The following is a 24,221-nucleotide window of genomic DNA, read 5'->3' on the forward strand; positions in this document are numbered from 1 at the left end:
AAGGTAGGAGAGTGCGTGGAGGGGAGTAGAGTGAGATGAGAGGGGAGAGGTAGGAGAGTGCGTGGAGGGGAGTAGAGTGAGATGAGAGGGGAGAGGTAGGAGAGTGCGTGGAGGGGAGTAGAGTGAGATGAGAGGGGAGAGGCAGGAGAGTGTATAGTGGGAAATAGAGTGAGATGAGAGGGGAGAGGCAGGAGAGTGCGTGGAGGGGAGTGGGATGAGAGGGGAGAGGCAGAAGAGTGCGTGGAGGGGAGTAGAGTTGAAAGGGGAGAGGTAGGAGAGTGCGTGGAGGGGAGTGAGATGAGAGGGGAGAGGTAGGAGAGTGTGTGGAAGGGAATGGAGTGAGATGAGAGGGAGAGAGGTAGGAGAGTGCGTGGAGGGGAGTGAGATGAGAGGGGAGAGGTAGGAGAGTGCGTGGAGGGGAGTAGATTGAGATGAGAGGGGAGAGGTAAGAGAGTGCGTGGAGGGGAGTAGAGTTGAAAGGGGAGAGGTAGGAGAGTGCGTGGAGGGGAGTAGAGTTGAAAGGGGAGAGGTAGGAGAGTGCGTGAAGGGGAGTGAGATGAGAGGGGAGAGGTAGGAGAGTGTGTGGAAGGGAATGGAGTGAGATGAGAGGGAGAGAGGTAGGAGAGTGCGTGGAGGGGAGTGAGATGAGAGGGGAGAGGTAGGAGAGTGCGTGGAGGAGAGTAGAGTGAGATGAGAGGGAGAGAGGTAGGAGAGTGCGTGGAGGGGAGTGGGATGAGAGGGGAGAGAGGTAGGAGAGTGCGTGGAGGGGAGTGGAGTGAGATGAGAGGGGAGAGGTAGGAGAGTGCGTGGAGGGGAGTAGAGTGAGATTAGAGGGGAGAGGTAGGAGAGTGCGTGGAGGGGAGTGGGATGAGAGGGGCGAGAGGTAGGAGAGTGCGTAGAGGGGAGTAGAGTGAGATGAGAGGGGAGAGGTAGGAGAGTGCGTGGAGGGGAGTGGATTGAGGATCTTGAAGACGGTGAGTGCAATCTGGCGATTGATCTGAGGTCTTGCGATTGTGATTCAATAACCAGCGAGGGTAGCGGAGTCTTGCGGTGATGTGGTCTCGAGTGTGACGTCATATAGGAGTGGGGCTCTGGGTGAGTGTGTGACGTCATATAGGAGTGGGGCTCTGGGTGAGTGTGTGACGTCATATAGGAGTGGGGCTCTGGGTGGGTGTGGCGTCATATAGAAGTCGGGCTCTGGGTGAGTGTGACGTCATATAGGAGTGGAGCGCTGGGTGAGTGTGTGACGTCATATAGAAGTGGGGCTCCGGTGAGTGTGACGTCATATAGGGGTGGGGCTCTGGGTGAGTGGGGGTGTGAAGTCCTATAGGAGTGGGGCTCTGGGTGAGTGTGACGTCATATAGGAGTGGAGCTCTGGGTGAGTGTGACGTCATATAGGGTGTGACCCAGCGTCTCAGCGAGTGTTGCCAAACATCGCGAGTCTCTACCGGACTTGGCATCGATCTCCGTGCGATTTTCATCATCGGACATTTAAGAAAATGTATTAAGAAATTAAACAAAAAATCTTCCACAAGAGCTTCAGTCAAAGTTGCCAACCCTGAAGGTGCAGCTCAACCGGCCAGGTGGGGCCCACAAGATTTGCTAAAACACACATCTCACGGTGCTTGTCAAGGGCGTTCCAACTCGTAGATGTGGCCACCAGGGTGTCTGGCTGGGAGTGGGGAGGAGGGCAAGACGACCCCCCTTGCCCTCACGCTCGTCACGCTACCGCTAAGGTGACAACCGGAGAAGGAGGAGGGGTGAGGAAGACGTTGAAAGGGTGGAGGCATGATGAGCTCATCGCCCCGCGCTCTTTCTCTGTTGGGCGGTGGCTTGAAGCGAGATCGGAGGCAGATGCGGCTGCTGTGAAGCGACGCTTCCTTGCCGCGTGGTTGTGTTCGTGTCGGCGAGTGCATTTTTGGCACGTGCGACTTCAATGATGCCCTAGCGGTGGCTTGGACAAGCCGATAATTGGTCTCTCCGCCTGCAGTCGGAGCTACTTGGGGACAAACACCGTCTTTGTTATCATTATTGATACACGCTTTTATTTAGCTCACTCTCTGTTGTTGTGTCCTCAAATCTTGTCACTAAATTTTTTACACACTTCCCAATGTGCTATCGACTGCAAACTTGGTATACTTGTCATACTGATAATACTATATTCTATCATAAAAAACACATATTTTAAAACATTACTTTATACACTTTTTATAAACTCACAGTCTGTTGTTGTCGTATCCTCAAATCTTGTAACTCAATTTTAACCCACTTCCCAATGTCGTATCGACAATCTTTTTCTATATCTTATGTTTCGGTTTGGGTCTAATTGTCCACGCTCAACTCACGGCCCCTTATGTTATGGCAAGCTTCGGGGCCACTTCCTGGAGTCGTGGAGTTCTGCCATTACTCGTACGGTACATTTCATTAAAGCTTTTTTTAAAAGTATTTTTAAATCTTACTTATTTGTCCCAAGTTTTACGCAATAAAAAAAATCAGATGACTGCATCACGCCGTTTTAAATGAAGACTCCCCAAAGAAGGTGTCCCGGTATTGTGTGCGGGTTTCTTTTCTTCTTCCCGAGAATCGAAAACAATTCTGAGCATGGCTGATGTTGACATAGGAGCGAGCACGTGTAATTATTCCACATCTCGAGGTGGTTGACGAGCCAGGAGATTGCGGCGTGAGTCGTGGGAGTGGTGAGTCATTGCCGCTGCTGCTGTTGTTGCCACGGCTTGTGCATTGGACGCGAAAGTGTTTGTGGTCCCAGATGCTTCCTATGACCACTGTTTCATTGCTTTTATGGCTTTATTTTGGTGATTTTGATTAAACGTTTTTTGGTTTGGCCATGTTTGTATTGTGGTTGTTGTTGTTTGACTTGCATCCCACTGGGATTTTTGCACACAGCGTTGGTGTACGGTGCTTTTTCTGCAATATTTTGCTGTCTTTTCTTGGATTTTCTATTTGCACATAGTCACTTTAAGATGTTTTCTTGTTCATGTTTTTGTTTTTTGTTTGTTGCGGTTGCACCCGATTCAAGAGCCGAATGGCTCACAGGGCTATACCTAATAAATGAACTTGAACTTCACGGGAGATGGGAGCCAAGGGGGGGGGGGAGGGGGGGTCTTCTGCGTTGTTCGGTCTCTCACGAGGAGGTGTTTGTTCGTGGCTTCTAATAACATCACATAAATTGCAATCTCTTTTGTTGGAATTCACAGATATTTTTAGCAAAGGTAAATTCGACTTAAATCGAACTACCCTTTTGAGCCACCATATTAACACAAGGGATGCGACTCCCATTCGCCAGAATCCGTACACGTTGAGTCCCACTGAGAAAGATCATGTTCGGCGGGCCGTTGATGACATGTTGGCAGCCGACATCATCTCACCATCCAACAGCCCCTGGGATGCGCCAATAGTCCTAGTTAAGAAGCACGATGGAAGCCATTGCTTCTGCTGCGTTGACTTTCGTAAGTTAAATCAAATAACGGTTGCAGATGCGTACCCGCTGCCAAGGATGGATGATTCTGTAGATGCCGTGGCCGGCGCTAAGTATTTTTCAACTTTGGATCTTTCTTCTTGGTTCTTTCGGTAAAGTCACGTAGAATGGAAATAATAAAATAATAAAACATAATAAAATAATTCTCACGACGTTTCGGCCACAACGCAAGCAGCCGTCCTCAGGTGGAGAACAGGTCTGTCGAGAAGACAGCGTCTGAATGACTCTGTCTACTCTCGACAGACCTGTTTCTCCAGGCTGCTTGCGTTGTGGCCGAAACGTCGTGAGAATTATTTTATGTTTTATTTTTATTATTTCCATTCTACGTGACTTTACCGAAAGAACCAAGAAGATGAATCCCTGCAGTCATGAAAGCTTTAAATAGAAATTTAACTTTGGATCTCATTTCTGGATTCTGGCAACTGCCACTCGATGAGACGTCCAGATCCAAAACCGCCTTTCGAACACCTCAAGGCCTATTCGAATGTAACCACCTCCCTATGGGTCTTCACTCCGCGCCAGCAACATTCCAGAGATTCATGGAACTGATTCTGGCCGGTCTTCAATGGGATTCCTGCTTGATCTATCTCGACGACGTCATCGTCTTCAGGTCTACGAAGTAGGAAGCCACGTGACAGTAAACCTCTCGTGTTATAATGACTTTTGCAGGAGGTCTTCAATCAGCAAGAAGCGCTGTCACGGGGAGAAGATTTTCGTCTGAAAATCTTCTCTCCGCCTCCCCTCCATCCTGCCCGACAATCTCACCCCCCACTATCACAGTAAGCCCCAATCCCCCCCCATCACTATCTGCCCTGCCACCCACCATCTCCATCATTTTGATGCTATCGGCATACCCCATTTTCATTGATTTTACCCGAAATTAACTCTGTCACTTATGATTGCAAGTTGTTGCGAGTCAGTGACTGCTGTAGTGTTAAAATATGGTGCTGTATTTTTAGGATAGTGTGTTTATAATATCATTTTATGTAGATATCCACATTTATTTAATATTTTTCTTCTGCAGTTTTTATTGAAAATGCAATATTTGATATCTCAAAAACCTGATGTGATAGACAAAAACTGATGCCAGATTTGGAATCAGCACCCCAAAATTACCTTACTACCGTTGGAATACCTTATGCCAGAAAAAGTGTGTTGACCAGTGTTATAAGAGCGAGAAAGTAAGCCATGGCTACGTACAAAACACGTGTATGATAAACGCTGGCCACGTTTCTAAGGGATTTATTGCAACGTGCTACAACGCAGCGGGAATTGCCGCTCTATGAAAATACAAGTCGCTACGAGTAGCGGTGGCGGTTGTTGGCTGCGGTGCGCGTCGGATCGTCAGTGCCCGCCCGCGTAAAAAGGTTCCGCTAACACATCGGTGCGTCCTGACGCGGCTCAAGACCGATTCGTGCCGCAGAGAAACGACAGCGCGTCTACTGCCCGTGGCAGCTGAAGGAGCAAGTCCCTGGCCACGAGTACATGTGTGTCCTAAGTGCCTGGCGCCAAGAGGGCTCCATGAAGACATCGCAGAGGTGTTGTTGTTAGTTCGTGGTCGTCAAACACTTTGAGCAAATTATCTAAAGGCAGGTATCCCTTTGACATAAACACCATTTGTGCCCCCAATTGACTCGATTCGCACAATCGTAATTGGGCAGTTTCCACAATTTTCGGACGCACATTTCAGGCACATTTTTTTTTTACGTGTGTGCAATCTCGATTTAAAGCTTTCGTGACTGCAGGGATTCATATTCTTGGTTCTTTCGGTAAAGTCACGTAGAAGGGAAATAAACATTCTACAATAAAATTATCACGACGTTTCGATTGCAACACAAGCAAATCTTTCTGTGGGTTTCACACCTGATAATTGCTTGTGTTGCAATCGAAACGTCGTGAGAATTTTACGTTTAACTTTTATTATTTCCCTTCCACGTGACTTTACCGTTTAGATTTTGGAGAAGCACGCCAAATGCAAGTGGCAAGAGGTCGTGGAGAGTGGGACACACTGGAGGGGGGGGGGGGGGGCGGTGGGCGACTTTGCTCGAATGTGAAGGCAGGCATTACATTTTTAATGACAGAATTAAGTATTTACTAGTCATGCTGCAAGCTCTTTTGACAAGAGTGATTAAACATTACGAATTTACTGTCATATGCATTTATATACTTGTGTGTGTGCTTACATATGCTGCACAGAGCAGCGGTGTAGTGGATTGTGCATTGCACCGCAATCCCAAGTTACACGTCTTGGGCCTTCGCTTAGGCCCACTCAGCCTTAAATGAGTACATGGTGTGGGGCTGATTTAAGTTATTATATATATAAACATGTCTCTCATTAAAATCTGGATAGCCAATAAGAGTTCCAGTTAAAGGGCAACAAAGTGAAACAGACGGATTTTATTAATTATCCCAGTTACCCAACCACTCCCCTTATCCGTGACACCACGAGTGTGCAAGGAATGGTAGAGCGGGTGAGGCTTGTTTCCATTGGATCTAGTAGTCCCCGCTGGCCCGTGCCACATAACGTATCTGTTGAAAATAATTAACAAGAGAGCGACCTTCAATTTAAAGCTTTCGTGACTGCAGGGATTCATCTTCTTGGTTCTTTCGGTAAAGTCACGTAGAAGGGAAATAATAAAATAATAAAACATAATAAAATACAATTCTCACGACGTTTCGGCCACAACGCAAGCAGCCGTCCTCAGGTGCTCATTCAGACGCTGTCTTTCCGACAGACCTGTTCTTCACCTGAGGACGGCTGCTTGCGTTGTGGCCGAAACGTCGTGAGAATTGTATTTTATTACGTTTTATTTGTATTCTTTCCCTTCTACGTGACTTTACTGAAAGAACCAAGAAGAAGAGAGCGACCTTTTCCTGAATTTAAGTCAAATCCATAAGAGGGTTTTTTGGGTTAGATCGCGTAAATATATGTGTCGTTAAACACGCCACCACCCGACACACGGATGAGAAGTGGTCGCGAAAGCCTACGTGTTCAACTTAAGCCAAATCGTTTTGACGAATAAGGGGATGGATCTTGTTTTCCTTTTCATTTCTGCTCACGGGGGGCAACAGCTTCATTCGCAAGTCCGGAGGAACCTCGCTACGCGGTCGGGCTAGCTGGCAGACATCCGCTCACAGTGGCCATTGCAGACATCGAGTCCAGGACCCCAACCAACTCCATCAGTGTGAATGTGGCCTTCCCCCCCCCCCGCCGAGCGACGGGGGTTTCTCAACTGTGGCGGCGTTCGTGGTCTTGGCACGCGTCCCCACAATGACCGCACAAAACAAAAGAGCCATCGCTTCATATACCTGACTTGTCACCAGAGGTCGCAACCGGGTACCCGATACCCGTACCCTACCCGATACCCGGCTACCCGTACCCGGCCAGGTACGGGTACCCGTTTGCGACCCTGGTGCGGCCGGGTACGGGTACGGGTAGGCCGTGAGTCACTGGTGAGTAACCGTTTGTCACTCATTTCGGGTAGGGTACGGGTAGGGAACGGGTACCCGTACCCGGCCGGGTACGGGTATGGGTACCCATTTGCGACCCTGGTGCGGCCGGGTACGGGTACGGGTAAGGAACCAAAACCCGTTTGCGACCTCTGCTTGTCACCTGTAATTCGGTGCACGCTGTAAGCCTCGGCAGGAATAGACCCGCCGGGGGTACGCAGCCCCAGGTGTGTGTCCGTCAGGGCTGCTTGTAGGCAGCGTGCAACTGCAAGCGAGCAGGTGGACCGGAAGAAGATGCGGTGACATTTCCCTCCATAAATGGAACATCAGTTGGCTCCACCAAATTGCGAAAAACGGCGAGGTGCAAACCATCGGGCGAGCGAGCGACGACCGCCCAACACAGCGCACGTATTCTGGTGGAACAATCTTCTTGGTTCTTTCGGTAAAGTCACGTAGAAGGGAAGTAATAAAATAATAAAACATAAAAAAATTATTCTCACGACGTTTCGGCCACAACGCAAGCAGCCGTCCTCAGGTGAAGACCAGGTCTGTCGGGGAGACAGCGTCTGACATCAGACGCTGTCTCCCCCACAGACCTGTTCTCACGACGTGAGAAATAATTATCACGTCGTGAGAATTATTTTATTATGTTTTATTTTTATTATTGTATTACTTCCCTTCTACGTGACTTTACCGAAAGAACCAAGAAGATGAATCCCTGCAGTCACGAAAGCTTTAAATCGAAATTCTGGTGGAACAAATCGGGCTCCACTCATCTACCCGTAGGACAGTCTGACAATATTAAAATAACAAGTGTAGCCTGTTGCTTTTTTCGAACGCCATATGAAATAAGAGGACCGCAGGGAATAACTGGAAATCGACGAGGCTTGCTGCCGGTTCGCCAACGCGACAAACAGTCACGACTCCATTCAAGAAGCTATTCTGTCTCGGTTCGTTTTCATCGCCTATCGTGTCGTTTCCCGTCGCCTCTGCTTCGTTTGTGTATATTGTTTCGTGCGCTCCATTAGTATAAAAGCAATATGAATGCACAATTGGGATAAATCGTACACAGTCTATTGTTACACGCACGGTCTATTCTTGCACGGTCTATTCTTACACGGAACAAAGCGATCGCTAGTCGACGACTCTGTGCGTCAATTGCCGTCTAATGGAAACTACCCGCACGCTCGGTGGGATTCAAGTACGCTACAATTCTACGCGTGCGGTCACGGCGCGCCTTTCAAAAGCTGCTGACCAAGCGAGGCTAGCGGGAGGGGGGGGGGAAGGGTGGCGGAGGATACTGCCCGTGCTGCCCACCTCTGATCCCCTCTGACAACCCGTTTATTCGCTGCCCAGGGTCAACTTGTCAAAGAGGAACTCTCCCATGCCCGACTGAGGCACGTCCATCTTCTTGAGGCTCGTGATGTGGTCGGCAATGTTCTTGATGGACTCCACCTGCTCCTCCAGGTAGTGGGAGTCCAGGAAGTCGCACAGCTGTGGGGTGTGGGGGAAAGCGGAGGACGCATCGATGAGGCGGTCAGCGCACGGCACGTACGGCACGGGCCGTGATCTCGGTCGCGGCTCGGATCCGGCCCGACCTCCGAGGCGGCTCAGCTCATGCGTGCTGCTTCCGAAGAACGCGCGGGCGGGCGGGCGAGCCGCTCGGCCGTGGCTCGGCTCGGGCTCGGCTCGTGGAAAATACCGAGCACGGCTGGAGCCATGCTCGAGTGCCCGGCGCGAGTTAAGCACGGCAGTGAGCCTCCTCACTTGAGCCGGAGCCCAAGCCTGAGGCGAGGCCGCGGCTAAGAATATGGGCATTACAGTGATTCACCCTTTCACGTTTCACGGTGTGTATGTGGCATACGACGATGATGCCCTCCTTCTGTGGTCCTCAGATTGTCAGGAGGGGCAATGCTGGTTTTGTTTAATCGGGCGACAAAGACTTTGGGCCACACAAAACCGAAGACAAAGATCCCCCCGTATAACCTTAACAGACTGTTGGGGCAAGTGCTGTTAGCGAGTAGCACCACCTATGAAGGCTGGCACGGCACACGAGGGGGTGGGTGGCCAGCACCATGCCCGACCGCCTTGTCTCCCTAGTAGCGATGTTTGCACACCGCATTAGGTACTCATTTGAGGCTGAGTCGACCTAGGGAGAGGCCCATGACCAGTTCAGATAATCGCCACTGATGTTGGCTGTGAGCAGAAATGGAACCCGGTTCTCTGGATTCGTAGTGCGGTGAGCTAACCGCTACCCTACCACTCGGTTCCAAACACACACACACGCGATGATGTATGTGCTGCTGCTGCCATCTAGTGGCAACTTCCAGAAGAGAAACATTTCACAATGCAAAATCAGGGTCTCGACTGTGCGAGACGGCGATGATTTGGCGAGGCCTTCATCATCATAACCGATGATTGGTGACAGTGAACTGTGTACTGCACAAGACCAGGGTCACTAGACAGTGTGTGAGTGAGGGGGGACCCATACATGAGTAGCCGTGCGGATCTCTGAAGGAGGGTGGAGGGGCTGGTGGGAGGCATCCAGAGAAACGGCGTGGCAGCCAATGGGTGTGCGAGTGGGCGAGCGAGGGGTGTATGGGTTTGAGTGAGTGAGCGAGCGAGAGAGGGGTGTATGGGTTTGAGTGAGTGAGTGAGCGAGAGAGGGGTGTATGGGTTTGAGTGAGTGAGTGAGCGAGAGAGGGGTGTATGGGTTTGAGTGAGTGAGCGAGCGAGAAAGGGGTGTATGGGTTTGAGTGAGTGAGCGAGCGAGCGAGGGGTGCATGGGTTTGAGTGAGTGAGTGAGCGAGCGAGAGAGGGGTGTATGGGTCTGAGTGAGTGAGTGAGCGAGGGGTGTATGGGTTTGAGTGAGTGAGTGAGCGAGTGAGGGGTGTATGGGTTTGAGTGAGTGAGCGAGCGAGAGAGGGGTGTATGGGTTTGAGTGAGTGAGTGAGTGAGCAAGAGAGGGGTGTATGGGTTTGAGTGAGTGAGTGAGCGAGAGAGGGGTGTATGGGTTTGAGTGAGTGAGTGAGCGAGCGAGGGGTGCATGGGTTTGAGTGAGTGAGCGAGCGAGCGAGGGGTGCATGGGTCTGAGTGAGTGAGTGAGCGAGCGAGGGGTGTATGGGTTTGAGTGAGTGAGTGAGCGAGAGAGGGGTGTATGGGTTTGAGTGAATGAGTGAGCGAGCGAGCGAGGGGTGTATGGGTTTGAGTGAATGAGCGAGCGAGCGAGAGAGGGGTGCATGGGTTTGAGTGAGTGAGTGAGCGAGCGAGGGGTGTAGTATGGGTTTGAGTGAGTGAGTGAGCGAGAGAGCGGTGTATGGGTTTGAGTGAGTGAGTGAGCGAGCGAGAGAGGGGTGTATGGGTCTGAGTGAGTGAGCGAGCGAGCGGTGCATGGGTTTGAGTGGGCGAGCGAGCGAGCGGTGCATGGGTTTGAGTGAGTGAGTGAGCGAGCGAGGGGTGTATGGGTCTGAGTGAGTGAGCGAGCGAGCGAGGGGTGTATGGGTCTGAGTGTGTGAGCGAGCGAGCGAGGGGTGCATGGGTCTGAGTGAGTGAGCGAGCGAGAGAGGGGTGTAGTATGGGTTTGAGTGAGTGAGTGAGCGAGCGAGAGAGGGGTGTAGTATGGGTTTGAGTGAGTGAGTGAGCGAGCGAGGGGTGCATGGGTCTGAGTGAGTGAGTGAGCGAGGGGTGTATGGGTTTGAGTGAGTGAGCGAGCGAGCGAGGGGTGTAGTATGGGTTTCAACGAGTACTTGAGGGTCGTTGTGCTCGGTGGCGAGGGCGTGCAGCTCCAGCAGGGCCTGGTTCACGTTCTTCTCCAGCTGCAGCGCCAGCGTCAACGCCTCCAGAGCGTTACCCCACTCGTCCCGCTCCGGTTTCTGCGAGCACACAGAGATAACACACGAGATGTACAGATACACACAGAGGTACGCGCAGATATGCAGGCAGTCTCCGGGTTAGGTTCCTGAGAAATATCCGTAACCCGAATTTTCCGTATGTCGGAAACTGAACAATTTTCCCCCAAAATCAAGATAACATCCCATATCCGGAAACAGTTCTACCTCCCCCTACCGTTTTCTATCGCTACCAGTATCGTATCGCTGTACATACGCTCTGCACTTTTTATGATACTTTCATTTGAACAAATATCTATCCTAACACTACCCATTAACACTATTAAATTAATGGAACATATACAGTATCCAATTGCTGATTTTAATATAAATTGTTAACAGAAAGCAGTCACTTCCAAATGTTTACCATGCATTTGGCTAAGCATAGACTTCACGTACATACATACATGTACACAAATACCAAGGTGGAGTTGGTTCGTCTACACACACACACGTGCACACACGCGCACACATACATACCAATACCCCGCCATTCGCCACTGAGTAACGGTGACATCAGCACGGCGCCTGTGCCAGGACAGATGCCCTTTGAGACCACGTGAAGTGTCGTAGGCTCACTGACAGGTCACGGGACAGACCCAGCTGCCATAGGTTGGCTGACTGAGATGGCCGGTAGATGCACCAGCTGTACCCCCAACTGTGACAACTTTCTGCATTTTAGCCGCCCGGTGCTCCGCTCATTGTTGTGAGCATCGCTCCACTGCCCTCCGTTGTTGCTGGAGGGCAGCTGCCTCCAACTGCCCAATAGCGTCCTTAACGAGCCTCCTCCATAGAGGCCAATCTTGACACCGCTGGTACCAGTCATAGGCAAGTCAACTCAACTCCACATCCTCCCGTACCGCATCAGTCCATCTCTTCTCTAGCTCATGTTGTGCCCATTTAGCCCCCTCTATGCGGCTAAACAGAAGCTGCTTGGGCATGCGGTGGTTAGGCATGCAGGCTACATGACCCAGCCAATGCAGCCTTGCCTGCCCGAGGAGCTCATTGATGGGAATGTGTCCAGATCTTTCAAGGATTTGTGAGCTCCTCACACAATCCATCCTGGTTAAACCCAGGATGGATCGTAGGCATGCCAGCCTGAATGTTTCAAACTGGCGCAGATGTGCCATTAGAGGGGTCCACGTTTCACAAACATAGAGAAGGGAGGGCATGACTATGGCCGAGAAGACCCGAAGCTTTGAGCGGAGCGACAGACTAGGTAGCTTCCACACAGCATTGCTCAGGCGATGAAAATAGAATACCGCCCGACTGAATCGGAGTGAGACCAGGTATGGAAAACTCTCCACCCTCTCCACAACTGCTCCATCACCTATGGGGAACTGAGGGGTGGAGTGTTTGGTGGCACAAAATACCCAGGCAGGTGCTTAGTTTTGGTGGGGTTGATGGTAAGACTCCACCTCTTAGTGGCACACTCCAGGTTCAGCAGGAACGCCTCCAACTCCTCCTCTGAGTGAGCAGCAATTACCATGTACATACACAGATCCCCCGTATAGCCTGAACAGACTGTTAGGGCAGGTGCTGTGAGCGAGCACCTATGAAGGTCGGCACAGCACACGGGGGGTGGGTGGCCAGCACCACGCCCAGCCGCCTTTGTCTCCCTAGTGGCGATGTTTACACATTGCACCAGGTACTCATTTGAGGCTGAGTCGACCTAGGAGAGGCCCGTGACCAGTTTAGACAATCGTCACTGGTATTGGCCATGAGCGGGAATCGAACTTTGGTCGCCGGGTTTGTAGCGCAGCGCGCTAACCACTACACTCCCACTCCCAACATGCATACAAAGACACACACCTATACAAAGATAAAGATCCCCCGTATAGCCTTAACAGACTGTAGGGGCAAGTGCTGTTAGCGAGCACCTATGAAGGCCGGAACGGTACACGAGGGAGTGGGTGGCCAGCACCACGCCCGACCGCCTTTGTCTCCCCAGTGGCGATGTTTACACACCGCACCAGGTACTCATTTGAGGCTGAGTCGATCTAGGGGAGGGCCCGTGACCGGTTCAGATAATCGTCACTGGTGTTTGCCGTGAGCGGGAATCGAACCCGGGTCGCCAGGTTCGTAGCGCAGCGCGCTGACCACTACACTACACACACGCGCGCACACACACACACACACAAACACACACAGTACATACTGTACAGAAAACAATTACGTAATGCTACAAAAAGAAAATAATTATGTAACGCTACAATTATATTTACCTTAACCCTAGCGAAGCTCGGCTCGGTGAAGGCGGCGTAAGGCTACGCCTTGCGTAAGGCGGCCCACCTCAGCGCTCACTCCGTGGTATTCATCCGCAACCTCACCGCGCTGCACTATTTGCACTTACGTAACTAACGCAAACATTTCCGCAAATAGATGTTTTTTTTGCATTATTTATGGGAGCGTTTCCGTAAAGTCGGATTTCCGCAAGACGGGTCTTCCGTAACTCGGGGACTGCCTATAGGTCCTGTTGAAATTCTCTACACCGATGCTGTAGCAGACACAGAGAATATGGCATTTGTGCTGTTCTGAAACCACATTGGCACTCCACAAGCCTCGTCATGCCTGGCAAGGCAGCAAGTAGTTGAATAATTCTCCTTATAATTATATAATTATCCTTGCTAGGCGATGTCCTAGACTCACACTGAGAAGGGAGATGTCCAATACTTGTTTCAATTAGTGTGGGGCATCCTTCCAATCTTGTGAAATCTGTCCTGTGGACTAGACGGTTGTGCAATCACCACCCTCCCTCAAGCGGTTCACTTGAGTGGTCGTCCCTGCCTGCCACTTTACCTGGTTGCAGGCTCCTGATCGCCCTTCACACCTCCTCAACAGGTGCAACATCAGGCAGCCACTCGCATAGAGTGGCTACTTCCTCCACAAATATGTTAGGCACGACAAGCCCCAGCAAAGTTTACCTCCCTCCTCAAGAACTCACAGAAATGCTCAGCAAGCCTGCAACCTGTCCCTGGGGGTCAAACAGAGGTCGCAAACGGGTTTTGATTCCTTACCTGTATCCGGCCGCACCAGGGTCGCAAACGGGTACCCATACCCGTACCCGACCGGGTACGGGTAGTTGGGTATCAGGTAGGGTACGGGTATCGGGTACCCGATTGCGACCTCTGGGGTCAAACGATCGGGTCACCATTCTTTCCCTCAAGGTTTGTAATTGATGTGGCGCTGAAAGTTACATTTTTGATAGAATTAAATAGTGATTTATGACCGTGCTACCGAGGCAGTTCCCATCTCTTACAGCATGACACCCAATCATCCTGATCAGGCTTATGTGACAACATAGAGACCCACACAAGAGATACACAGAGATGCATGCACAGCTACACACACAGATACAAAGATCCCCCATGTAGCCTTTAACAGACTGTTGGGGCAAGTGCTGTTAGCGAGCAACGATGAAGGCCGGCACAACACACGAGGTGTTGGGTGGCCAACATCACGCTCGACCGCCTTTGTCTCCCCAGTGGCGATGCTTGCACACCGCACCAGGTACTCATTTGAGGCTGAGTCGACCTGGGGGAGGCCCCCTGGACCAGCTTGGATAATCGTCACTGGTGTTGGCCGTGAGCGGGAATTGAACTCGGGCCGCCGGGTTCACAGCGTGCTACTCCGCTACCCTACCGCTCCCCGTGCCAGCTTACACACAGAGTTACACACATACCCACACAGCACAGATTTAGCTTTTAAATACAGGGGGGGGAAATGCGTGTGGGTTACAATCCACAGAATACGGTGGACGCGAAATCACGTAACCGCCACTTGCGCTATGCTCAACTCTCGTGCCTGCTTACTCAGCGTTCGGTACAATCTGGCCTCCTGGCAACATCAATCTAAAGACGCCACGCCTCCCCCAGTGTAAGGCCCACTGAGCTGTACGGCTCTTTTTCAGAAGCGACCTGGCCACAAATGATAGCCCAATGAGGTGGCTTATCATGTGGTAATTTATATCAGTAAAATACTCTAAATGTGGAGGGAAAGAACAGAGGACCCGGAGAAAAATCCACGCAACCAGGGGGAGAACATGCAAACGCCAAATATACAGGCGTCAGGGTCGGGATCGGACTTACGACCTCCTGTATACCAGGCGAGGTAGTTAACATCTCTTAGCCACCGTGGCAGTGATGGCGGGGGGGGGGGGGATTCCACCTGCACGTCCTGCAGGAAGATGCGTCCTCCGCGTCTGTTCTGGTAGCCCATGAGCTTCTCTGCGTGGCCACGCTCCTCCAGGGACTGCTCGCGGAAGAACTTGGACAGGTGCTTCAGCGCCACGTCATCACGGTCAAAGAAGAAGGCCTACGCACCCCACATAAGGGGGCAGGGTGACGACGATGATGAGGTGGGGGGCAGAGGAGAGGAGGGAGAGAAGCCACCCCACACATTCCATTCACAAAAATAATATTCAGGGCCTACCTTGGCTCCTCCCACCCTCAACCAGTAAATATACAAATACTGTTTCTTGGAATTTCTCTCACTTGATACAGCTATCGTGCTGTGACGGTTCCACCTGAAGACGGGAGCTTGTGTTGCCCCCGAAACGTCGTGATTTTTATTTTATTTTACTTTTATTACTTTTAATTTTTTACCTACGTGACTTTACCGAAAAAACCTAAGAATATGAATCCTTGCAGTCACGAAAGCTTCAAATCTAGAACATTCCATTACCCCAGGTAATCGAAAACTTCCTGCAGATCTTCGTGGGGCAAGCCACGATTCGCTGTCCCTGCCAGAGTGAGCTATCCGACGATGTGTCAAGGGGACGCGATATCGATTATATAATCGAGTCTTTTTCGTCTCATTTTTGCCGCCTCTTTTGTGCTGATTTTTCGTTTGTTCCGTCTGCAAACGGCTCGCAAATTTACTCAATTGGGCAATTGCACGAAAAATTTTTTGCAGGACACCCCCTCTTGAAAAAGTCTTGAGACTCAGCGAGGCTTTCCTGGGTAAAGGAGAAAAATTCAAACATCTAAATAAATAATATGTATCATCCGAGGAAACAGGTAACCCGAGTTTACTTCTAGAACTTGCCGATATCTGCAACAGTTCCAGCTTCTCCCCCTCCACCCCCACGTCCCTATCAATACATGAAGGTTAATACAAATCTCCAAGACCGACACAGGGTGGCAAGGCCTTCGTTACTAATACTTTTATTTGACCAGGTAAGGCCCACTAAGCTTCATAGCTCTTTTTTTCAGAAGCGACCTGGCCACAATTGATAGGTCAGCGAAGTGACTTGTGACGTGGACATTTATAGTAGCCAAACACTCGAAACGCGCGTTTCTAAATGAGACAAAAACCTGAGGACCCAGAGAAAAATCCACGTGACCATGGAGAGAGAAACGCAAACTCCAAATATATAGGTGTCAGGGTTGGGATCGAACCGACGACCTCCTGTATACCAGGCGAGGTATTTAACATTGCGCCAATATGTTGATGACCCAGGCAAGCCTTGCTGAGTCAAACGACTCTCTTTCAGTAGAGTCCTTTTGCAGTAGGGGACCGATGCTGTTGTTGTGTGTGTGATTCCAATTGCTTAATCTGCAGGTAATGTTTCAGCAATGAAATGTTTTGCCCAATACCAGTTACATTGTATGTCTGTTTTAGCATATGCGAGGAAACCAGAAAGCCCAGAGAAAATAATAATAAAATGTTTTTATATTTTTAATAAAACAATATATTTTTTAAATCTTTTTATTATTTCCCTTCTACGTGACTTTACCGAAAGAACCAAGAAGATGAACCCCTGCAGTCACGAAAGCTTTAAATCAAAATAGAAAGATATGTTAATACCTCAGTGGACTTTGTCTGGTAGGATGGGGGATGCTTTCGTGTTATTGGGATGTGTTTGTGTGATTTATTTACCTTTATTGTACTTTGCACTACGATAATGTTTTTGTACTATTTGTTGTTGTAACGTGCTTACCCGCCCCGAATAAACGTCTGCGAACAAAGACATCGCATTCCTCCGGTATAAATAAGTATGCCGATTGTGTAGGGAGCTTGTGTGAGCAAGCAGGGGCTCCCAGAAGGCAATTGCTTGGGCTGCGCCTTTAACCCCTTCGATGGCAACGTCTGGGCCACGTTGGTCTGGATTGACACCCAAAGAGTCTCTTGTCAATTCTAGATTATTATTATTTTTTATTTCTATTATTTCTTTTATTATTTGTATAATTTATTATTATTTATTTTTTACCTACGTGACTTTACCGAAAAAACCTAAGATTATTATTCTAGATTTTAAGCTTTCGTGACCGCAAGGATTAATACTCTTAGGTTGTTTCGGTAAAGTCACGTAGGTAAAAAATAAAATAAAAATTAATAAAAGTAATAATAGAAATAAAATAATAAAAAATCACGACGTTTCGGAGGCAACACAAGTCTCCGTATCAAGTGATACAGCAAATCTGGCTGTGACGGTCCCACCTGATGACGGAGACTTGTGTTGCCTCCGAAACGTCGTGATTTATTTTATTTCTATTATTACTTTTATTAATTTTATTTTTTACCTACCTGACTTTACCGAAAAAACCTAAGAGTATAGTCTCTTGCCAATCTAGATTTGAAGCTTCCCGTGACTTTTTTCTTGCTGTGGTTTTCCCACCTGGTCATGGTTGCCCCACCTGGTCATGGTTGCTTGTGTTGCAATTGAAACGTCGTGATTTGTTTTATTTTAAACCTACGTGACTTAACCAAAGAGTAAGTGTCTTGCCAGATCAGAGGTTTTTTTTTTACACCTCCACAACCGAATAATTTTTTAAAATGTATTTATTCCGGAGAAATTCAATGAGCCATTAAGTTATTTTTGTTGTTTTTTTACAGAAAATATATAAACAAAAATAAACCGGAGTGGAAAGTTATAGGAAAGGGTCATCTTGCGTAATTGCGGTATATGTAGTTAGTTTTACGAGGTTAAACGTGATCGTTTTACGTGTTGGTTGCATTATGTTCTATTAATTTAAACATATTTACAAATATCCCCGGGAAATATTTAAAAAGAGGTTTTGTTTACGTTACAATGTCTGGTTTCTCGCATAACAATGCTACAGAATATACAGTACACATTTTAAACATTTTCTAGCGGTGGAATTTTTGTCGTTTGCTTAACGCCAACATTTTAACACTTTCATCGTAACAACCCGTTACATTTTTGCAACAAATAAAATAAACACGTCCCGTAAAGTATTCCCGTAAAGATTTACCTCAGACAGCGGCAAATCACTGAAGCAACGGGCCCCACTACCCCCGTTAGCAAGTGCGACACGTCACGAAACAAAGTAACTAGAGCACACACACAAACACACACGCGTCTTCAGTGAAAAAGCACCATCGAGAAGCCATTGCGTTGTTAATACAAACGTAGATATTTAAACAAAATATCTTGAGTCTCACCATTGACAGATACACGTACGACGCGTAGAGCTCCTGGTTGATTTGTCGGTTGACGGCCGCCTCGCACTCCTCGCTGAAATTCTGACGAACGAGCGACATTGCAGAGCCACGAGTTCGTCTTCTTCTGCTCCTCGCGGGGGCTGACAATGAGGGGGGATGAGCGAACGAAAGGACGATACGAGGTGAGAAGGTAACAACAACGACCACAACGCGCCTCGTGGTGGTGATAATGCTGCTTCAGTGTGCAACGATGCCCGCTAGCATCTTCCGGAAGACGTCTTCCGTTTTCGGAAGATGCGTGGTTCTCTTCCGGAAGACGTCTTCCGCTTTGGGAAGAGACGCGTGGTCTCCTTCCGGAAGACGTTTCGTCTTCTTCTTCTGGAAGATAAATTCACTTTTATGGAAGACGTATGCCACTTTAATAATAGGGTTTTTTAATTTTGATTTAAAGCTTTCGTGACTGCAGGGATTCGTATTCTTGGTTTTTTCGGTAAAGTCAAGAATATAATAGGGGTTTCCCCCCCTTTTTTTCTGGCAAACAAAACTGAAACATTTTAAAAAGGAATCATTGTGTGCATTAACCACAATACTTGTGGTCAAAATGCAAACAACAAACACACACTCTGATAATATATGCGTGTAACATTGCCCCCGAAACGTCGTGATTTATTTTATACCTACGTGACTTTACCGAAAGAACCAAAGAGTAAGATATATTGAATTTTCTGGAAGATATATTTCGTTTCTTGAAGAAGTAACCATCCCCGCACCCCATTCCGGACGATATATTCATTTTCTGGAAGTTCATATTCTCCCCTTCCGCAAAATAAATTCCCTTTCTTTCTGGAACATCCCACACTTCTGGAATGTTTTATAATTTTCGGGAAGATATCTTCCTTTTATGGAAGATAAATTCCTCTTTTGGAAGCCGAAGATGAATTTTCCTTCTGGAAGAAATCTTCCCATTCTGGAATAGGTTTAGATATTTGGAAGAACATTCCTCTTCTGGAAGATGTCTTCTTGCTATCTTTCGTAATCTGGATGTCGGCGTTTTTTTTAACGTTCTGCCTCTTCTGGAAGAGAATTGCGCAATGCAGATCCACGTGCAGCAATGCAGATCCACGTGCAGCAATGCAGATCCACGCACGCACCCCCCACCCCCCAAGACTCGTGCCCAATGTCAATAAAGTTGTACAGATACGGCCACTCACACAGCCACCGCTGGTGGATTTATAAGACGCACCCCCAAGTCTCGCTTTAAAACACAGGGGTGGTAGTGGTGCATCTGAAAATCCGTGGGAGTAATCTTAAGCCACGTAGGTAAAAATTAGAATAAAAAATTTGTAAAATAATAGAAATAAAATAATAAATTTGATTTTTTCTAAAATAATACTAAAAGTAATAATAGAAATACAATAAAAATTTTATGTATTATTTATTTTATTTTAAATAATACATTTTATAATAATTTTCTTTCTATTATTACTTTTAGTAATTTTTTAATTAAATGTTTCACCTACGTGACTTTCCGAATCCTTGCAGTCACGAAAGCTTCAAATCTAGAAGGAATCTGAATCACCACAACGCCGTGTCCGAGGGGATGGAAACTCGAGCAGCTCAGCAGCACAGACGCGGTCACTCACGAACCTACTGCCAACACAACGCCGCAGACCGTGAGCGTCACAAATCTCCCCGTGGACCCACCAACCCCTGGCGGCCTCTTCTTAAGAATTTCGATTTAAAGCTTTCGTGACTGCAGGGATTATGTTTTATTTTTTATTATTTTCTTCCCTTCTACGTGACTTTACCGAAAGAACCAAGAAGATCTCCTTAACAAGTTTGCGTGCTGCGCTAGCGGTCCACTCTTCTCGTCGTCTTCTTGATCTCAAACTCGTCCACAACTGCAGCCCGTGGCAGCAATGCTTGCCGGGCTCAACGACTGCCCGGAGTGGCCTTGTGGTTGACACGGATGTGTAAAAGCGCTTGCGAGTTGACTCAAAGCTTTCGTGACTGCAGGAATTCGTTATTATTTGGGTCTTTCGGTAAAGTCACGTGGATAGGTTCAAAGAAAATAACACAAAATAACAAAGAAATACGACGTTTCGATCGTTTTTTGTTATTTTATTTGAACCTATATCTACGTAACTTTACCGAAAGACCCAAAGAATACTTGCAAGTGTTGATGCGGCGGAACAGATATGAAGATGATATTGTCCGCTTATTTTGTCTAATGTTTTAAGTCTCATGGTCTCTGCGTTCCCATTTTTTGTATCATTAAAATGTCGACGCATGCGCTCCGGTGTTAATGTCACTCCATCACAAATTACCATTCTGTCGTGAATTAACACACTGCGAATTCATAAACCACGAACCTAATTTGCTCACTGTACAAGAAAAGCCACACACAGCCCCAATACCTAACCAGGAGGGTCCTGTTACATCGGGATATTTGGTCATCACCAATGACATCTGTACCGTTCGTAGCGGCGAGAGGTAAGCGGAGATTCCAGAGGAACTCCATGCAGAACAGGAGGGGAGAGAATACAAACTCCACAGAGATAGGCGCCCGAGACAGGAATTGAACGCGCGTATATTCCTTGCTGTGCGTCATGAGCCATTCCATTGCCATCGTGCTACCAACACCGGCAACCCCAAGACGCTAACTGAAGCAGACGCAATCAAAGTGGTTCGAGCTGGGAAAGTTTTATTTCTATTTGGACAATTACTCACAGCTTAAACCGAGGGTGCACAAGCTTCATGCCACATTAAGACTTCAATCACAACTGTACTTCAATAAACAGAGCACTTTAAACATCCTGCAGGGAAGACAAGCCAATAAAACATGTTTCTCTTGTATCGTCCGTTCCTAGGTTGCGCATTACAATGCTGGCTGACGCGAGTTTCAAGCCGAGTTAATGATAAAACAAGATAATTTAAAGTTCAAGCGCAGGCTTTCCATTCCGGCAATTGTACTACGACTTGCATTTGTTATGCGTCTAGGGGGAGACCACTGATGGAAGCTGTCCCTGTGCAATATAAGGTGAACCACAGCACTGGCCAGTAGAGGGCGATGTTGCGATTAGTTTCTTTTTCTCTCCCAATTTAACAGTAATTTCAGATTTTGTTTCCTTCAAATTTGGTCAACGACGCTGGCAAGACATGGCCTACTCGTTTTGGAATAGCGTCACGGGGGATCTCTGGCGTCCGCTGCGATGCAGAGAAGTTGCGGAGTAGGATTCACACCGCAAGTATTAACCAGGGTGGCACCTGGGCTCCAGCCGCAAAGCCTCGGCAAAACAAGCGGTGAACGCGCCTCACTTCGTAAATTTGCCCAGAGGTGGAGTCCCCAGTGCCCTAGTTGCTACCCGACTGTTTTATAGAATACAACGCAAAAGCAAGCTGCGTTAGCGAGTGCTCCGATATAGATTCACTTAAGCTCACCCTCCCCCCGCGTTCATGTCGCTTCCTCGTAACCCTTTTACCGCTACGGTCACAGTAATTTTTAGCATGAGCTTCACGCCTTGATGACGACGACAATGACGACGATGACCAAGTGAATCTGCCGGAAGGGACCGTGTGAAAATGAGTGACAACATCTCCACCAGGCCACAGGACTTTCTCCCAATGGACGTCGGACGTACAGGAGGTTGGGCAACGCGTTTGCGCATGCGCTAAGCCGTGTGTCCCTGCGATGAAACTTGTGCACAGACAGTCGTGAAATGCGTGGGAGGCCTGGCGGTTCACACGAGACGCTCAGCAGGGCATGTTGTCCTGCTTGCGTTTCCTGCAAAACAAACACAAAATTAATGAGGCCTCAATCCCAAATTTGAAAAGCACATTTTTTATACAGCAGTCCCTCGGGTTAACGGTGACATCGGTTAATGGTTTTTTCGGTGAACGTTTCGCCTTCCATAGGACCCCGTGGTTTCGACTAACGTAGACAATTTTGGCCAATCCGAGCAATTGTAAGTGGGGCTAAGCCATGCCCCTCAGCCGTTTGTGAGCACATTCTTGGTTCTTTCGGTCAAGCCACGTAGAATGGAAATAATAAAATAATATAAAACAATAAAAATTCTCACGACGTTTCGACTGCAACACAAGCAATCATCATCAGGTGAGCATTTAGACCTCGAATGCCTTTGTTCACATTACGTTTTCTGTTTTGGCAGTGGAAAAGCAGCTCTCTTGCAGACACAGTGTTGATTACTTATTTCTCAACTTACAAGTGAATTCGATTAAAAGTTATTTCGGTTAACAGTAGTTTTCGTGCAACGGATTGAAATGGTTAACCCAGGGACTACTCTATGTATAGATAAACATTTGAATATCCCATCAGCCGCACGGCTTTCTGGGAGTGCATCTTATCAGCGGCATCTCAGTGGTGCTGCCTTGGGAGTCCAGCACGTTCAACGGTTGTTGCGGAGTTATTTTGCCGTGGTGGAAAAGGAGCCCAGCCAGCAGCCAGTAGTACGATTATGATTATCGCTACGATTGTTCATGATTGTTATTGCTCCGAGCCACCCACCTGGGCGCTGCCTTGAGGATGTTGTCGACACGCAGGATCATCTCGGCCGCCTCGGAGGCGCTCAGCAGAACCTGCCTCTTCACCAGGTACGACTCGGTGATGCCCAGCGCCACCATGTCCCCGACCGCTCCCTCCTGCATGTCTGCGCACGCGGTCGGATTCGTCAACAGCCGACGCACCTAGCCTGGCGCGAGCGGCGACGTCGCCTCCGCTCGCCGTTGAATTACGAGAGTGTGCTAATGCATCCAGGAAAGCCGCACAGCGAGGAGTCGTGGGCACCCTTTGTCAGGAGGGTCCTGCCGCCGCTTTGGGTTGTTATTTGGGAGACGCTTCCAGCCGATTAACGACAGGAAGAGAAGTTTCGTGACATCTGTGCGGCGATCCACCAACTCTCGGCCCCACCCCTCCTCTGCCCCGCCGGGTCACACGCGACCAGTCACGGCGTCCTCGCGACAGCGCGCCGCGCACCCGGGCCTGGCGCAAGCGCCGCGTGCGTTGCCGTCCGCGGCCGCTGGGTGGCGAAGGGCGTGTTTGGTTTGTGGGGCGTGCACTTACTCAGCCCGTACGTCTTCTTGCCCTCGCTGTGCGCCGCGCGCATCTGGGACACCAGCTCGGCGCTGTCGTAGCCAGCGTTGTCTGCGATGATCGTGGGCAGCTGCATACACACACGCACACAGACAAAGGTCCCCCCCGCACGGCTTTTAACGGAACGTTGGGGGGGGGGGGCAAGTGCGGTGAAGCACGCCGCTATGCTCGCGGTTTTTGCTTTTAAAATGTTACAAATCGCACGTGAAAAGGTTTATTTCGTAATGTGGCTTTTCGATACGAATTCATAAAATATGCCCCCCTGTTGTGGACCTTGTCAGCAAAAACGCTTTGTTATGGGAACAAAAAGACAACCAATACCGTGCCGGATGTTGAACCGAGGCACAGCTATTTCGGTGAATTTTCAAACGGTCAACCGTCTTTTCGATTTAATGGGAACGTCGTGAGAAATTTTATTCCAATCACTTATTTTATTATTTCCCTTCTACGTGACTTTACCGAAAGAACCAAGAAAACGGTCAACCGTCTGTTCTGCAGAGCTAAGAGACGTGGCTTTGACTTTTATAACCCAACGTGATTATTTAATTCCTTAAAACTCTGTAACACGCACGCACACACTCCGGCACACACAAGACGAGCATCCCCCCTTATATAAACACAAACACGCGCGCGCACACCAGCGATACAACCTCGTTATTTTAACATTGCGCCGTGCGCAAACGAACAACGCCGGAGCTTTCAACCCACGCGTGCCACTTCTGAGGCCGTCAGCTGCTCTGCCCGTCATCTCGACTGCGTCCAATCTAACGTGCGGTTGTGTTGGTGGGTCTTTGTATGCATTGGGGAGCCGTCGTGGAGCGGTTAGCGCGTCGCGCTACGAACCCGGCGACCCGAGTCCGATTCCCAGCTC

General features: G+C 48.8%; 2 protein-coding genes across 3 annotated transcripts in view; both read right to left on the reverse strand.

Annotated features, from left to right (window-relative positions):
- Positions 1 to 7,619: 7,619 nt before the first annotated feature.
- Positions 7,620 to 18,502, reverse strand: LOC144728019 (ferritin heavy chain, oocyte isoform-like). The gene is made up of 4 exons (XM_078607224.1): positions 18,241 to 18,502; positions 15,001 to 15,147; positions 10,693 to 10,818; positions 7,620 to 8,440 (listed from the first exon to the last, which is right to left on the reverse strand). The coding sequence occupies exons 1-4, from the start codon at positions 18,337 to 18,339 to the stop codon at positions 8,288 to 8,290; spliced, it is 525 nt and encodes a 174-aa protein (XP_078463350.1). The 5' UTR covers positions 18,340 to 18,502; the 3' UTR covers positions 7,620 to 8,287.
- Positions 18,503 to 20,927: 2,425 nt separating this feature from the next.
- The window catches only part of CCT2 (chaperonin containing TCP1 subunit 2), a 46,059-nt gene continuing 42,765 nt past the window's right edge, over positions 20,928 to 24,221 (reverse strand). For both annotated transcript variants that reach the window (XM_078607226.1, XM_078607227.1), the window contains exons 14-16: positions 23,321 to 23,420; positions 22,766 to 22,907; positions 20,928 to 22,024 (exon numbers count right to left, since the gene is read on the reverse strand). In XM_078607226.1, coding sequence (XP_078463352.1) covers positions 21,994 to 22,024; positions 22,766 to 22,907; positions 23,321 to 23,420 — 273 coding nt within the window. In that variant the 3' untranslated portion in view covers positions 20,928 to 21,993. The remainder of the gene's footprint in view (positions 22,025 to 22,765; positions 22,908 to 23,320; positions 23,421 to 24,221) is intronic.

This window comes from Lampetra planeri, chromosome 27, assembly GCF_965212315.1.
Source record: "Lampetra planeri chromosome 27, kcLamPlan1.2.h2, whole genome shotgun sequence".
Taxonomy (NCBI): domain Eukaryota; kingdom Metazoa; phylum Chordata; class Hyperoartia; order Petromyzontiformes; family Petromyzontidae; genus Lampetra; species Lampetra planeri.

What these genes read in the sequence shown, in the direction of transcription:
- LOC144728019 (XM_078607224.1), bottom strand. Translation starts at nt 18,339, where the DNA reads ATGTCGCTCGTTCGTCAGAATTTCAGCGAGGAGTGCGAGGCGGCCGTC. An exon ending in TCTTCCTGCAGGACGTGCAG is followed by an intron (nt 10,819 to 15,000) that starts GTGGAATCCCCC and finishes GTGTGCTCGCAG; the next exon opens with AAACCGGAGCGGGACGAGTG. An exon ending in CCGAGCACAACGACCCTCAA is followed by an intron (nt 8,441 to 10,692) that starts GTACTCGTTGAA and finishes CACACCCCACAG; the next exon opens with CTGTGCGACTTCCTGGACTC.